The sequence below is a fragment of the Chelon labrosus genome (genome assembly GCF_963514085.1).
Source record: "Chelon labrosus genome assembly, chromosome: 8".
NCBI classification, from domain to species: Eukaryota; Metazoa; Chordata; class Actinopteri; order Mugiliformes; family Mugilidae; genus Chelon; species Chelon labrosus.
This window is the reverse complement of record NC_140358.1, coordinates 17203545-17220033: the sequence shown is the minus strand read 5'-3', so window position 1 is coordinate 17220033 and position 16489 is coordinate 17203545. Positions and strand designations below refer to the sequence as shown.

General features: G+C 42.5%; 2 protein-coding genes across 2 annotated transcripts; one reads left to right on the top strand and one right to left on the bottom strand.

Annotated features, from left to right (window-relative positions):
* Positions 1-153: 153 nt before the first annotated feature.
* On the bottom strand, positions 154-11466 carry fam193b (family with sequence similarity 193 member B). Its single transcript, XM_084550248.1, has 10 exons — positions 11129-11466; positions 9471-9749; positions 8762-8948; positions 5795-6013; positions 4286-4703; positions 4013-4196; positions 3639-3872; positions 2003-3068; positions 1830-1905; positions 154-1712 (listed from the first exon to the last, which is right to left on the bottom strand). The coding sequence occupies exons 1-10, from the start codon at positions 11285-11287 to the stop codon at positions 1616-1618; spliced, it is 2919 nt and encodes a 972-aa protein (XP_084406374.1). The 5' UTR covers positions 11288-11466; the 3' UTR covers positions 154-1615.
* A 957-nt stretch (positions 11467-12423) lies between these two features.
* Positions 12424-15525, top strand: mxd3 (MAX dimerization protein 3). The gene is made up of 6 exons (XM_084549470.1): positions 12424-12540; positions 13205-13304; positions 13460-13489; positions 13581-13695; positions 13810-13975; positions 14285-15525. The coding sequence occupies exons 1-6, from the start codon at positions 12471-12473 to the stop codon at positions 14401-14403; spliced, it is 600 nt and encodes a 199-aa protein (XP_084405596.1). The 5' UTR covers positions 12424-12470; the 3' UTR covers positions 14404-15525.
* The last annotated feature ends 964 nt before the right edge of the window (positions 15526-16489 follow it).

The window sequence follows — 16489 nt, the reverse complement described above, 5'->3', positions numbered from 1 at the left end:
AGCATCATGGAAAATACAAACTCAGAAAGCAAACGCCACACTTAATTTTTGTCAAAACTGTATTGTTTTAATCTTTCCGAACGAAAGATTTTTCACAGTATCAAAAGTGATTTAAAAAAAAAAAAAAAAAAAAAAAAGAAACAAGCCAACATACACTTGGCTATTATTGGTATAGTATAAATCTACATTCGAAACATTAAGATACTCTTATCTAATTGAATATAACCTGGAAAGCATCAGAGATGTTATGTCAAAACAAAATCTCAAAAACAAAATCCATCTCAATGAAAGCCATCAGCTAAAACATTGACACTGGTGTAAAAAACCCAAGGCCCGGGTCCCCAAAGGTCTCTTCTGTGGTATTTGTCATGAATAGATAAAACTTCGTGTAGGTCAGCAGAGGTGGAGGATGCCACCAAGGTCACAGTACAGGGGAAAGAGTAGTTTGGTGGAAAATGTATTTCACACACGCACGCACACACACACAAACGTCTGAAACGCGTGACAACGGCTCAAAGGGGCCAAAAATATTCACTCAGTATGTACAAGCACTGAAGCGAACTGCGTCAAACAAGGTGTCACGAACGTTAAAATGGACATTGCACACTGGTGTACCTATCTCAGCTTGGATGTAGGGGTTAGAAGGAGAAAGAAAATCATAGTGAAGGACTTTCTTTCTACAAACGGAGTGTATATTTAAGAGATAACTGGAGGACCGACGCCGAAGCAACATACATAATTAACACGACAGCATTAACATTTTTCTGTCTTGCTCGTCATGCATAGGGACATCCTTTTTTTTTTTTATAACGTGATAAATTTGCAATTTGTTAGTGTTGCTGGTGTCCGTTCATGTTTTGTTGCTAACATAATATAACAAAACAGTACAGTAGGCAGCTGTTCATCTGTTTTTTTTCCATCTTTGATTCATAAATAATTTGACGATCACCGTTCAAATTCGAGACAAATAATACATTTCAAAGCCATGAACACCCACCAGATGCACTGCAGCCTCCTTGCAAGTAAGATCAACACAACTGTTGTCCACAGCCTCCCCTGCAGAAGAAAAGTGTATTCGTGGTTTTCCTTAAAATTCAGTTAAATTGTAATCTTGTGGTCCTTTTTGACAGTCGCAGAATAGAAGACAAACGGTCTCTAGTGTCTACTGATACTAGTGTAGTGCGTCGTAAACTAGCGAAAGCAATGTGTGATGAGATCCAAATTAAACCGATTGGAATTCAGACGTTTAACCACGTTAAAATGTCTCAGATTTGTGATAAAAACATTTATTTCATGTAAGGTAATCGTTTACATACTACATACGTAAGCACATGGATGCAGTTGATTCAACAGACTTTTTTTTTTCTCCATTTTCGCATCTCATTCAGTGAACAATAATAGCAAAGGGTAGAGTTGGCCTTGAGAATGATCCCCGGCTTGTAAGCCACAAGTTATGTTTCAGTCTTCTGAATGGAGAGTATGATTTTGAACCAGGGTCCCTTGGCTTAAGTGAGGAAGAGAAGAAAACTGGGAATGAGAGAAGGCCTCAGGCCAAACAGGGCTCTACTGAAAGAGTTTGTGGTGTGAAGTTCTGTTTCTCGGGCACTCATCCAAGTTATTGAGCTGCATTGGAAGGAACCTTTTTGAGGCTGAAGTTGGACCAATTCACTGCTACCTTCTGGCGAGTTTGCTTCGCAGAATCGAGGCAAAACCTGCAGGGAGCAAACGCAGACAAACAAAAAGAGGACAGGAAAAAAAAATTACAGTTTTAGAGAAGTGTTTAAATATTCAACATTTTGTTTTCGAATACAGTGCTGGGTTGAGTTTACCTTTTGAAGTATTCAACTTCCCGATCAATCTCATCCATTTCTGTTGGATCCACGTCTTTAGGCAGGAATACATCATCTAAGAAATGAAAATATCATTGTAAAAATCAGATGCGACCACGTAACATTTTGAAACAGCTACAACTGTGCACGGTGTTGTAATTAGACTCCTGTACCTATAGCACTGCTGGATTTTTCCCCCTTGTTTTTGTTCTTCTTATTTTTCCCCTTGGATTGCTGCTGTTGCTGCCCATTCGTCTGAACAGTGGGATGAATCCTGCTTTCCGAATCCTGCTCAGACCGAACTCCTCGTGTCTCCGTTTCCCCTCTCCCCCTTTGTGAACTGAAGGGGCCACCATTAGCTCCATTCGTCGCATGTTTGGACAATCTGCCCTCCTCAGCTCTCTTAGGCCCGTTTTTCTGGTTGTCTGCAGCGTGCTGAGGCGGTTTGTTCACAGACTTTGAGCCATTCGACGCCACTTCTTTAGACTCGCTAGTTTTCTGTGTTTCACTCACAGAGGCAGCTTTGGTTGGCTTGTTGGTACTTTGCTCTGACGCCAATGGCTCTTGTCTCGGCTGTTGCTGCTGCTTTTTATTCTTCTTCGACTTTGTAGCGCCGTTCCCAACTGTTGCGTTCTTGAGATCGGGGGCGTCCTCTTTCGATTTAGCCGTCGCTTGGGCTGGCACCTGTGGCAAACTGTCAGATCCAGTAGAAGTGCATCTTTCTGGGGAGCGAACTCTTATGAGCTTCGAGAGGCTGGGGGTAGTGTGCAACCGCTGGACATCCTTGGAAGCAGCGCAGACCCCTGAACCAGTGGTGGTGTTATTAGGGGATGGAGCCACTGTTGTGTCCTCCCATCCGTTAACCAGGTCCAGGTGGCTCTTAAAGGTTCCCAGTGAAAGAGGAGAGAGGTCAAGGTCTATCTGCTGCAAGTCAGAGGAGCCGTTGAGATGGGACAGTAAGTGGTTTCCCTCCAACGTGGCGGCCTTCTTTGGGAAGTCATTGACGTCCAGATTGAGGTCATACATGCTAAACGAGGCCCGGATTGAGTCTTTGATGGTGTTCTTAATCTCTTCTAGCCGACTTGTGAGAAAACTGTTAACGCGTTCGAGTTCCAGCTGAGGCCAGTCCAGCAACCGGGTGGCCTCTGAACCATCGGGGAGGGGCTCGTCGACAGACTCAGATGGATTGGAGTTGGGGTCACTGCCTGCAGCACCCATGTTGCCCTGCTGAGCTTTTTCCTACAACAGACAGGTACAGGAAATAAAGTGAATGTCTATATAAACATGCACACACAAAATGTGATGTTACTAAGGTAATAAATGAGTAGGGTTATACAAGGATATATTATAAATCACAGCCAAGATCGTAATTTCTTTGCTTTTTCAGTCCTAATACAGGAAATAAAAATCTGGGTGCATTTTGAGCAACAGTCATTCAGAGTATTAACATTTTTAGTTACTACTTTATAATGTAATTTTCATTAAGGTCACAGTCCCACACATACTACCCATCTCCCCATGATTGCTCACTGTGCATGCATCTAATCTAGTTTTAGTGTTTATGAGTTCCTACTACTGATTGCTTTGACAACTTCAGTCCTTGTTGCCAAGGAGCTGTTTGCTTTTAAAAAACATTTGCATTTAGCTTCAGAAAATACTGGCTTTCTTTTGTGAAATGAAAAATGTTATGAAGAAATCACAGTAATTTCTCTGTTAGCAATACGTTAACAAAAGTTTCCAGTGTACATGTATACAATTCCCATTTTACTAAGGGGAAAAACAAACGCATAGTTTCTAAAACCACCACACCTTCTTCTTTTGTTTGTGTCGAGCCCTCTTGGCAGCCTTGGCACTGTTGACAGGTTTGGGCTTGGAACTGTTTATGAAGTCTAGCAGCTCGTCCACGTCCCGGTTGTCAATGGCACCGGCTACTGTCAGTTCGGAGTCTTGGCGCTGAGGCAGCTCCTCTTTGCGCCGGGTCAGACGCGACCGAAGCTTCTCTCGGATCTCGGCGTAGTTTCGACTAGTTGGTGCCGCTGGAGGCTGTGGCCAAAGAGTAAATACCAATATTGATGTACCTTCACTATTTGAGCTTTTATTAATGTGTTATATTAGTATATAATAGAAAATGGAACTCTTAACCAATACTTCGAAAGGTGCTACATCAAAAAGTTTCAAATTACCGCATTGTGTCCAAAGAATTCGCAGTAGCAGCAATCGCAGTACTTCCCGTCCTTCTGGTTTGTTGAAGAGGAAGCACAAGAGCTCCTCTCAGAGCTGCTGTCTTCATCATCTCCCTCTTCCAGCTCAGACGAAGGGTGGCATAATGTCCCATTAGTCACTTTGTGCCCCTTACATGCTTGATCCCTACAAAAAAAAAAAAAAGTACTGATGCATTTGTATTTTGAATCTATAGAAAGTCTTAAGAGAATCAAGAGATTTTAATTAATACTAACCTGCAAGCCCCAGCTGGTAGGTGCCCTACATTGGAAGTGGCCACTGTTCCTGGATTATGTCCATTACAAGAGTGGTTACAGCCCATGACAGACGTGCCCAGTTTGCTGTGTTGAGTGTTCACGGCGGGAATGTGGGAGTTTTTGCACGGGCTGGGCTTATGAACAGATGTTGGGCTATCTGGACTCGGAGAATTGAGTTTGGACGTGGGGCAGTGGAGGTTTGGTACCAGCGGGGAGAAGGGAGCGTGAGCTGCTGCACCGGTGCCACAGGAAGAGGAGGACGTTACGTGGCCATGCTGCCCAGAGTTCGGCTTTGGGGGCAGGAGGGAGGAATGCTGGGAGGACAGACCGGTGGGACTGTTGGGGGGTACCGACAAATCTGTGTGTTGATGGTGGTCACTGGGATGGAAGGCTTCACCTGGGGAATGACAAACATGGATCAATACAAATACTAAAATAAGTAGTCTTATTTGGAACATCTTAACTGTAAGGGAATGTGTGGCCTAGTGGTGGAAGAAGAAGAAGGTATGAGTTCGAATCCCTTCAACGTGCAGAGCTGAGGTACCTTGAGCAAGCATCTAAACCATAAACAGTATGAAGACCGACGGAGGAACATCTCCTCAAAAGTGAAGCCAAAGCATGGAGAACTCACCCTGGTGTATAAGTACAGTGTATAATACAACATTTCTTTCTAACTGGAGGAGGTAGAGCAGAGCGCAGTAATATTTAAATAAAAACGCGATTAAATCTGGAGGAAGTGTGGGCAGGTCATCAATATCACGGCTCCGCGTGGCTCCACTCCCTGACGGTACTGATAGCATCAGTTTGTCCAATGCAAGGAAGTGGGGATGCATTGTCCATATTTATATACAGTCTATGATCTAAACCCACAAACTGCTCCCCAAGCGCCACAAGCGTGACTGCCCACTGACTCAAGAGTACAGCCGGATCTCAAAATTATGAGACAAGAGCGTATGTATTTTGGACTTTGGACAGAGAGTTGCGTTAGATTCTTGGTCCGTGTTCAATGTCTGGGAGTGGTTATTGTGTCTTTATAAACTAAATTATGTAGATTTCCATTAATGTTAAGCCCTACTATAAGATGGTCTAGGCAATCTTTCATTGAAAATGAATACAGATGCAGTTCCAGTAAGCAGAAATCATATTCAACACTATTTTTGCTAATTAGTGGCAGCACTTTTCCTAATCAGGTCTAAACCTTTACATTAATAAACAAAAGTATCATTAGGTAAAAGTTTAAAATGGTCTCTTCATTCATAGATTTAAAATATGTCTTTATGAGAAAACGTTAGGACAAAAGGTTCAAAGGTTAACAGTTTTACGTTATGGTTTTTCATTTAGTTGTTAGTCAAAGGATTAATTGACTGCTTATAAGGTAATTAATAAGAAAAAATAGTATGTTGCAGGCCTAATTCAGTTTAATAAGTGGATTCTACAGGACGGGTTTAATAAAACGCTACTGAGACCTGAGAGATGGAGAGACCGTACCTGGTGGCGTTGGTCGACGGCACATGGTCTTGAAGTGCTTGGGAGTGGTCTTACAAAGGTCTGCTGAGGTAGACAGAGGGTTCCCAGCAGAGGATCCACTGGAATTCTGGGTTGACGGATGACTGTAGGGACACACTTTGGTCCCTGACGTTTTAGCCGATTTGCCAGGCGCTTCATGAAGCCCTCTTTTCTCATGACAGGCCGATCCTGCCGTTACACCTGCAGGCGGAGGAAAAAAATTTTTTAAAAAGGGGAATGGATTTGAAGAATTTCCACGCTTTCTACACTAAGCCTTGATTGATTTATGACCCTAATTACTACTGTAAGTAAAAAAAGATTCAGAGAACGACTGAAACTGTACACAATCACGTCTCAGGGAGTCTCTGAGCTTTCGATTCCTGTACTCAAATCAATCTTGAGATTTTAATAGCACAACGCTTACTTTTTGGACGGTTTGTGTTTTGTAACGTAACTCCCTTCTCTTCGAAGGCACGCTTGGGCATGTTAAACTGTCCGGCGTTGATCGTTTGTCACTGCTATTTGAAAGTACTGGAAGACATTTTTAGCCCTGAAGGACAAAGCCCTTTCCTGCTAACCATAATAAAATGAAAAAGTGGTACATCAATATTTGAATTATTTAAGATTTCTATTTCTGGAACTGTCACTGTAACTTAATGCACACTTAAATAACATTTTCTGTGTTATATAATGTTCAGTAGGCAGCCAGATTCACATTTGTTTGACATTACCTCTAGCGTAATCACAGCCGCATTCACAGCAAGCATCCTTTTTTAATTTCCTTTCTTTGTGCATTAATTAGAACCACTTACGCCATTTTAGATGTAACTTTGCATATTCAACAAGGGCACAGCCGCCTTCACTGAGCGCACACACGCATCATTTGACTACATTCACTCGCTCTCATTTAAATGCAATTTGACAACGTCACCTGATAAAACTACAAATGAAACCGCAGCTACTTATCAGGTAAACTCCACCAAGCGATTTGAAGGAAGCCAGGGATCAGGAAGAAAACAGACAAAAGCAAAGTCATCAACAACACAGCTGTCTGCTCATTCCGTAAACACCTGCCTTCCGGAGGCACGCGACGAATGTGGCTCACTTTCACATTCGCTTCTGCTGTAATGACACCTCTTTCAGGTTGTCTAGTTATAGCGAGGCCGTGCACCTGAGATACTCTCTTTGATTGTCTCAATAAAACATGTGACAGATGACAGATCAAGAAGAAACTTTATGGATTATCTGTGTATAGACAGGGTGGGAAAACTTTGGTGGACACTTTACAAGATTACATTTTAACATGTAATGATTTGATTACAATGCAATTCTTGATGTAACTTAATCAGTTTCTGGAATTCACATTAGGTTAGTTGTAGGTTATGTATACACTGATCAGCCATAACATTACAACCATCTTCCTAATATTGTGTAGGTCTCCCTTGTGCCTCCAAAACGGTTGTGACTCTTCAGTTAGTGGGGGCCTTTGGGTCCTATAGGTTGGTGTGAGGGGCGTCTGTGGATCAGGCTTGTTCCAGTGTACCCCACAGACACTTGATCAGTTTGGGATCTAGTGAGTTTGGAGGCCAGGTCAACACCTTGTGCTGTTTTCATTGCTATGGGGTGGGGCTGCCTGGTTTGGTCTAGGTGGGTGGTACATGTCTAAGTAACATCCACATGAATGCGAGGTCCAAAAGTTTTCCAGCAGAACATTGAATTGTCACAAGATGGTCAATGTTATTTAATTCTCTTGTCAGTGGTCATAATGTTGACAATGGTTGATTGGGGTATACACTAAGCTGCCAGTTCATTAGGTACACTCGTCACGATAACAAACACATTCTAATATAACAGTCCTGCGCTAAATCTCAGCTTCATTGAGTATGTGGTATTCAGCAGTTGTCTTAAAATAACAGAGAGCGGTTGAGTCAACTGTGTTTTCAGTCTGGAGGTTGTGGTTTGTTGTACTGTAGAACTGTATTGTGTTTTACCAACACACGTTTCTATTACTTTGGCAACCACAGTATAGTCAGTGGGCTAGACTAAATAACAGAAACACATTTGTGTTGAATTAACAATTAAAATAATACTGCAAAGTATTACCATGATCATCTTGAATGCACTGTATCTTCTATTTCTGTGTAATTCTATCACATTTCATAGTTCAGTTCACATTCAATGTTACTTTTCCATTTTATGTTTATCACTGTAGTTATTTGTACTGTACTGTAAGTTTTTCATATGACTATTTTACAGTCCCATTTAAACAAAATTTCTAAAACCACAGAGCATGATATGCGAGTACTCTGCATTAAAGGTCATATTTTAGGTGTCAGACCGAGAAGTTGACAATATGCAAAAAGGCTTGGTATTGTAGTTTCTGTAGCTCTATAAACTGAGTTATGTCCCTGACTGTCTACTTCTACACGTGTGGTCATACTCTTGCTCCTGCTTTTCTGTAACCTTTCCACCGACACTGAGATTTAATCTGTTTTTCATCATTTGCTCAGATTCCAGCACATCTGGCAAATACTATGCAACAGAAAAAGAGTTCTCAAATGAAGATTACATGTAAATATAAAGTCACACATGTACTCCATTTTTGTGACAACTCATTTTATAGTCACCGATCTTATCTCGAAACAATATTCCAACTTCCGTGATGGTGAGACCTAAGGATCTAAGGAAGCGGAAAAAGCTTTTTTTTTTTTCTTTGTTCTTTTAAGATGTAGTAGACTAACAGCTGAACAGAGTGGCCCAAAATATGTCACACGTCTACTGCTACGTGAACAAGCAAACAAGTCAGCCGGGTCTCTGATTTGAACATAATAAGTGTCCATTTACCAAAAGGGCAACTCGCGACACAGCCCTAGAATTTAGGTTTGCGGTGTTTTCCGTGATTACAATCACTGTTATTAAAAGCTTTTCTTTTACCTTGGAATGACTGACCTTGTTGTGAGTGTGAAGACGTGTTGTGGTTGCAGTGCTCCCCTCCGTTGGTGTGGGCAGAATTCCAGAGACCTGACAGTTTGTGGGCTGACAGGAAGGAACTCGGGTCCCAATCCACAGTACTTTGCTCCGGGTAACCGTTCCCACAGCTCTGGGCCTTACAGGAGGAAGAGTGTGACAATGGTACCTGAATATGAAAAAGAAAAAAAAAAAAAAAAACACCACCCAATTAGTTAATCATCTGGCTATCTACTCAGGCTTATATTTTGGCACTTGGGTCAACGGAGAACTGATAGGTGCATTAACATATCTTAAATGACAGAAACATACATTAGAGAGCATGTATTAAATTCCCCACAGAACAAAACATCATGAACACCACGTTCTCTTGCAGTCTTGCTTAAATAAGACGTTACTTTGCATTTCATGTAAACTACTTATGTAAAAACAACCAAGAAAACAAATGGAAGCTTACACTGCAGCAGAGATACAAAGGAAAATCTAAACTACACACAAATTCAAGCTAATATTTACAGAGACCGATTTATTTAGTAAGTAAACTCATGCAAATGCAGTGATCTACATGATGACTAGAGATGTGATGATCTAGGTGACAGAAACAAACTGAATAGAATTAACGGAACAATGGCGAACAGAAGTTGTGAAAAAGAACCAGACACTTGACCCAAATCAGTCCCTTTTTATTTACCGGTGTCGGCTGGTCCTGCGTGCTCCGCCTCTCCTCCTCTTCCACACTCTTGCAGCAGCTCTGACAGATCCACAGCGGCACCTCACCCAGCAGGGACTGGGACAGCGAGGGTACGGCGTCGGCAAGCTTACGCCCCGGCGCCTCCCGCAATAAGGCCTGGGAGAGCGCAGGCACGGCGTCGGCCAGCTTCGTCCCGTGGCCCCCGGGAAGTCCGTTCACAGAGCTCGCTCCCCAGTCCTTAAATTCACGATGGCACAGGAGGCAGCAGGTGTGCATGGGCTGGGTAGAGAAAGAGAGGATAAACAGGTTCAGTATTAATACCGTGATTATGATTCAATCTGTGATGCATGATTTTGATGATTAATTAACATGAGGCAAAAATTTTCTACTTGTCCAGTTGCGTCTCTTAATATTTACTTCAATGCTGATTGAACGTGCCCCAACCCCCCCTTACAGGACAGACAGACACATAACTGATGTTGTGAATATATTATAACAACATAAGATTAAATTAACGTTAGAGACAACTGAGAAGACAAATTTACAGAATGTAAACATACAATGAATATGATCACCAAAACAACATCCATGTGTCTCCAAACATCTGTTACTCACAACGTGTGCGTGCACAGACACTTACAGCAGTAAGATACACTTTGCTAAATAATATTTTACTACAAAAGTGATGCAAAACAACCTGCAATTTAAAAGGTTCAGTTTAAACAAAAAACTAACACTACAGCATTCATGATTGTGGGATTTAGTACAGGACTATTACAATGTATTTTTAAATACAAAAGAATTAAAACAGGAAGATGTGGTTGGTCGATATGTGCGGGCATCATAAAATCACATCAGATGTGAGGTTAGCTGGTTTCTGAGGAGAGAGTCTGCGGTGTAGGATCTTTTAAAGGTTTGTTGTTACCCTCAGCTACTGCTAATGTTACTACGATTTAGCTAAGCATCATTAGCTGACAAGTTAACTGCTTGAAACTTAAACTTTCGGGCTTAAACCTCCTGCTACACTCCGATAGTATGGTACGGAAACAAATTAGACACACATGTGACACAATTAAATAGTAAAAAACACGCCTAAGTGCTTTAATCCCTAATTATCAACCCGTTATCTATTCTAGCTAACTACCTAGCTGATAAGCTAGTAGCTGGTTAGCCGCTGCTGGCTGAGTGGCTCCAGTGGATGAGATCAAGTGTAGGCAGTAAGCACGTTTACAGCACGCTAGCTGAAGATGATAGCCCGGCTAGCTTCACGGCTAACAGTAGCTGGGCGGATGAAGAGTTGTAGACGCTGGAAATGGGACGACCTGTCCGAGACACAATGTCACCTGTCCGGTAGAAGAGATGGGACTGCAATGCTAGCCCCAATGCATTAAAGCCGCCTGTTGGGAACGTCTCTGCTCTCTTAAGTTGATCCTTTTATTTATTTAATTACAGATCAAACGACGTAAAAGCTCTACATCCACGGCTACCACATTAACACCAAAACCCACAAATCAGTGGATGCAACTAACTTCACCTCTGCAGGATCCATCTATATAAAATAAAAGCACAATAGAGGATGCTTGGATTAGCATTAGAAGTGCTAGCAAAGAGGCTAGCTAGCCCGTTTTAAAGGAAGCAATTGGCTTGCTGCTAGCTACCTGGTTCGCCCTGGTAGTGGCCAGCCTATCCAGCCCAGCATCTCCCCCGCCACCGCCAGCTGCATCGCCGGGAGAGACTGGGCTCTTCGGTACGGTCTGCTGTCCAGGCACAAGCTCCTTCTGGGCGACCCCTTGCTGCTTGCTTTTCTTCCTTGCCATCACGACGGTGTTTATAATACGCTTTGGCCAAGTTTGCACCAGTTTCGATGATTTTAAGAGCACACTTTCGTTTCTTGTCGGACCTCAAAATGTTCTCTATCTCCTCCAGTCAAGACAACAGTCAATATGGCGGAGGACTGGCACACTCAGGAGTTCAAAGGTTAAAGATACTGCTGGCAGGGAGGCTTCACTCACATCCGGAGGATACGACTGCGGCCCTATTCTGGCGGTGACGCCACACGCCGCCATGTTTAGTGAGGGCAATCCTTCTTCCACTTTCCATATGTGAAAATAATATATTTTGTAAATAACGTACAATCGAAACTGCTCCTCATGTTCACACTAGTTGCCCAAACAGCCGTTTTAGCGTTTAGGTGTATTTTTTGAGCATATTATTGTATTTTAGTTATCTATTTTTTATTTTTTTTACTGTCCATAATAATAAAATACATTGTTATATGAATAAAAGTGGATAGAAAAGGCTCGACTTAAGGTAAATGTGTATTTTATTTATTTATTTATTTTTGACATTGACAGACATTGACAATAAGATTAATCATTAATCATAAGCGTAACAATACAGCTTTCAGTTACCTTCACGAAGAACACTATACACACCGAGTTGTTTTACGATTTATACAATAGGACCACACATATACATGCGATATTGTCGAAATCGTTGTTAACTAACGAAATAAATGTTTTAAAATAAATCGCTGTGTTTGGGAAGTGTGGAAGAAAGGGAGGAGTATGGGGCTTGACAATGACGTTTTACTTGATGCTTTCAAGCGCATTCGAAAAAAATGTAATTGTAAACATGCGTCCGTAAACGTACGAGATGGACAGCGAAGTAAATCTTCCATTAACACAAAGTTTACATTAAGTTGTTTATGGTTGTGTGTGAAGTAAAAAAAAAAACGAATGAATTTTCACAACCATATATGCACTTTATGTTTGATCAATATTTCAAATGGCTATTTGTTGTCATTTCAAACCTGCTACGACGAGTTTTCGTGAAGAGACTATGAAATCCGAGCTTACGTGGAGCCCTTGAAGGTATCGCCAGCAGCTCTTGTGGATAGACGTTCCTCAGACACAGCAGCGGCTTCATCTGCTCCAGGCTACCGACGCTAGTAGGTTGTTTACCTGCGGTCGTTATATTGCTGCAAAAAAAATAACAATAATGGATGGAAACATGTGCAAGATCCAGGTCCTCCTTCGGGCTGCTGAGTTTCTGGACAGGAGAGAGCGAGGTTAGTGTGCGTTTGTTGTTGTTGTTTTTTTTTTTTGTTGTTTTTTGACAACTGTCAGTGTAGAGGGGAGTTGGTTGGTTATTGTTAAAACAACAAAACGCACAATAAAGCTCAGTCAACTGTGCGCATAAAAGCCGAGGCCCAGACTCGATATTGTGCAATTGTTCGGGATTTGACCGAGCTTCTTGGCGGAAGGTTATTTTTGGCGATCTGTGCCATTTGACTCAGTGACCTACATATCGGCCGCATCATTGTACTCAAAGGCGCCAATATGGAGCAGTTTGAAAATGAATCCGGGCGGTCATTGATACGAATGAATCGGAGACCGAGAGGGAGCTTTGCTATAAGTTTTATTCACTGTTCACTCATTGCAGACACACTGTTAGAGGTTTTTACGTGTGAGGATATAAAAACGGTTTTGTAGTCGGAGGGGGTGATGGCGCCAAAACCGTAACGTCCAGCTGATCACAGCAGCTGGACGTTATCGCCCTCCTTAGTTCACTTCAACACTCAAGTAATCTGTATTAAGGCACACTTTAATGCATCTTTATTTGTAGCAGCGGGGTTCATTGCAAAAGTGACCGTTTAACATAACCTGCTTTTGCAGACAGACAGTGATTTAGCCCATTGTCCTAACACAACTGTGGTGACTCTCCCTGCACAGAGGCAGAACATGGATACGCTTCAGTCCTGCCTCTCAGCCCAGATCACTCTGACGGGAGAAGCAAGCAGAAGAGCAAGAAGATGAATGCTGGTGGTAACAGGTACACGACAAAACATTACACAACAAACAACCGACAAGAGGGTGTGGTTGGGAGTCTGACTTTCAGTTTTGGTGAGGCAGCCGGTTTGGCACGGCTGCCTCACAGGCAGAGAATGTCCTCGTCTCTAACCAGATTGTCTCTTCCTTTAACCGCAGGTCGGTTCACAATGAGCTGGAGAAAAACAGGTAATGGTTGTTTCGCCACATTTCCACAAATCCATATCTGGCGGTTGTTATGATCTGTTGTCATAGAGGAGTTGTTGCGTGTTGTTCGCAGACGAGCTCAGCTGAGGCACTGCCTGGAGCAGCTCAAGAAGCAGGTTCCTCTGTCTTCGGACTCCATGAGGAACACCACCCTCAACCTGCTGAGGAGAGCCCAGCTCCACATAAAGGTACGAGCGAGGTTCTGGTTCGCACCACTTTTGGTTTTGCCAGTGTTTCTTACCTGCTGTTCTTACCTCCTAAATGTGGCGCACCACTCACTCCTTTCTTTGGGCTCATTTCAGAAGCTGCAGGAGCAGGACGAGCGCGCGGAGCAGATGAAGGGCCGCCTGCTCTGGGAGCAGGGAGAGCTACGGGTTCGGCTGGAGCAGCTGCAGAGAGGCACGGAGAGGATGAGGAACGACAGCCAGGGGTCCACCATGTCCTCTGAGAGGTCGGACTCCGACAGAGGTGCGTCTCCACTGCTGATGTTATATTTTATCTCTGTAACTTGCACATCATTTGTAGCCTCCACACAGGGAGTTCAGATGGAAATTAGCTGGTACAATTCATTTAAGTTGCATGACTAACTAAATAAGATCTACCTGAGAATATTTTGATTTTTTTTCTCATCAAAAGTTGTCAGGATTCCTTTTTGCTTGATGCCTCTCAAGATGTTTGTGTAACGCGTTTCTCGTCAAGAGCAGTTCAGTGTCACAAGTGAACCTTCTGCCGTTTCCTTCTGCTAATGGGTGTGATCTGTGGTTGCTCTCGTTGCAGAGGATGTGGAGGTTGATGTGGAAAGCATCGTGTTCGACTGCGTGGACTCCGACGGACTGAGCATGACACACGCCGACACGGACCACTGTTACTCCAGCATGGACAAGGCGTGGCTATGACGGCGGCCAACGCGCTCCTTTAGTGTCGGCAGGGTCGGGGGCAGGAGGAGGAGGTGAAAACATTCCAAAAAAATAAAAAATAAAAGGACCAACGAGAATGGAGGAACAGGATACTGTACACCTGAACACACTTTTTTTTTTTTTTTTGTTAACAGAGGGACTACTTGTGCCATTCTCTTGTTAAAGCATGTCGGACTACAAGCTAAAGTGTGTCCATTTGCACTGAATAGCAGCTAAAATCACTGGGCTGGGATGGATTGTTTCATTACGCATATATATTTTTTCTGACATTAAGCATAAGCGACATTTTTCTGCAAAGCCATGAGGTGTCTAACTTTAAACGAATCAAGCGGTTCCTTTCATTCTTCTTTAGGGGCTTCTCATTCAGAACTCTTAACTTATTCTCTACTACAGTATGTCTGTACTGGATTCTGCCTTAAAACTAAGATTTGGTTTAGTATTCTATACAGCTTTTCCTTTAGCACTAAGTTTATATTCCAGTAATCTTTAGTATGCACTTAAACAGTAATCTGTGCTACAGTATGTTTTGTATTATTGTCCTAATATATAAATTCAGTCGTGTACTTCGCTCTTTTTATTCTGTTGCACGTAACGTCCACATGTTGCACTTCTCAAACTGATTTTGGGTATAAAAGCCGAAACGAAAAACCATAATCAACTGGTAACATTTGCACATTGATATTTGGCCACGGCCAAATGTTAATTTGACGTCTGTAATGACATGCAAGAAACTGAAGCCTGTGTCGGACTGTCGGAGCATTGAGGCGCTCTTCGCGCAGGTCTGTTAACTGATAACGTTTCTGAGAAGTGTTGGTTATCGAAGCTGTGCACTTCTTTTGTGTGTTTCTATCAATTATGCATACACCAAATTCACCATTCTGACAGATAATGTCTACTTGTAATGATTATGCAATTGATGCTGTTACAAGTATGTATCATATTGATTTCAATGTATTTAATACATGAAGGTGCTATTTCCCTTCATTTTTGCATATGCAAGATGCCTTATTACTTTTATATCTGTCTCTCCGCCCAGTAATATTATGTAGCATTTTTTTTGTACTGGTGTAAGCTTTTTGTAATGAATAAATATTTTCTATATTTATGTGCCATTTATGGTTATTTTCATGTAATAGTTAAGCGCAAGTTATGCTGCAAATCATCCCCTGTCCTAATGAGCAAAATGAATCAGGACTAGGAGGAGATATCTCTCCGGCCGCCTTATTAGGTACACCTCCCTAGTGCTGGGCCGTCTTCTCGACTGCCTTAATTCTTGGTGGCATAGATTCAACAAGGTGCTGGAAAGGTTCTTTAGAGAGTTTGGTCCTTACTGATTACTGCAGATTCATCAGCTGCACGTTCATGGTGCAAATCTCCTCTTCCACCACGTCTATTTGATTGAGCTGTGGCGACCACGGGGACTGTTAAGTGTAGCAAACTCACTCAAGAAAGCAGTTTGAGATGATTTTAGTTTTGTGACATGGTGCGTTATCCTGCTGGAAGTAGCCCAGAGAAGATGGGTACACAGTGGTCATAAAGGGGATGAACATAAGCACCAATAATAAATACTCAAGCAGGCTGTGGTTTTTAGATACTTGTTACTAAGGTGTCCCGAGAAAATATCCATCACACCGCAACAGCGCCACCAGCCTGAACTGTTGAAACACAGCAGGGTGGATCCATGCTTTCAGGTTGTTTACGTCAAATTCTGACCCCATCATCCGAACGTTGCAGGAGAAATTGAGACTCATCAGGCAAGGCAACGTTTTTCCAATCTTGTTCAATTTTGAGCCGTTGCAAATTGTAGCCTCAATTTCCCGTTCTCAGCTGACGGGAGTGGCAAGGTTCAGACAAGTGGTTATTTCAGCCTTTCTATCTTTCTGTCACTCACTGGATATTTTCTCTTGACCATTCTCTATAATCCCAAGAGATGGTTGTGCATTAAAATCCAACCAGATCAGTGTCAATTTCTGAAATCCTCAGATCAAGCCACTTCAAAGTCACTTCCAATCACCCTTTGTCCCCGCTCTGATGCTTGGTTTGAACTTCAGCAGATTGTCTACAG

Coding starts and splice junctions, on each gene's coding strand:
- fam193b (XM_084550248.1), bottom strand. CDS start 11,287: ATGGCAAGGAAGAAAAGCAAGCAGCAAGGGGTCGCCCAGAAGGAGCTT. Junction 6,014..8,761: donor GTCTTCACACTCACAACAAG/GTCAGTCATTCC, acceptor CTCCGCCTGCAG/GTGTAACGGCAGGATCGGCC. Junction 1,906..2,002: donor AAAATCCAGCAGTGCTATAG/GTACAGGAGTCT, acceptor TTCATTTCTTAG/ATGATGTATTCCTGCCTAAA.
- mxd3 (XM_084549470.1), top strand. CDS start 12,471: ATGGATGGAAACATGTGCAAGATCCAGGTCCTCCTTCGGGCTGCTGAG. Junction 12,541..13,204: donor TCTGGACAGGAGAGAGCGAG/GTTAGTGTGCGT, acceptor CTCCCTGCACAG/AGGCAGAACATGGATACGCT. Junction 13,490..13,580: donor AATGAGCTGGAGAAAAACAG/GTAATGGTTGTT, acceptor TGTTGTTCGCAG/ACGAGCTCAGCTGAGGCACT.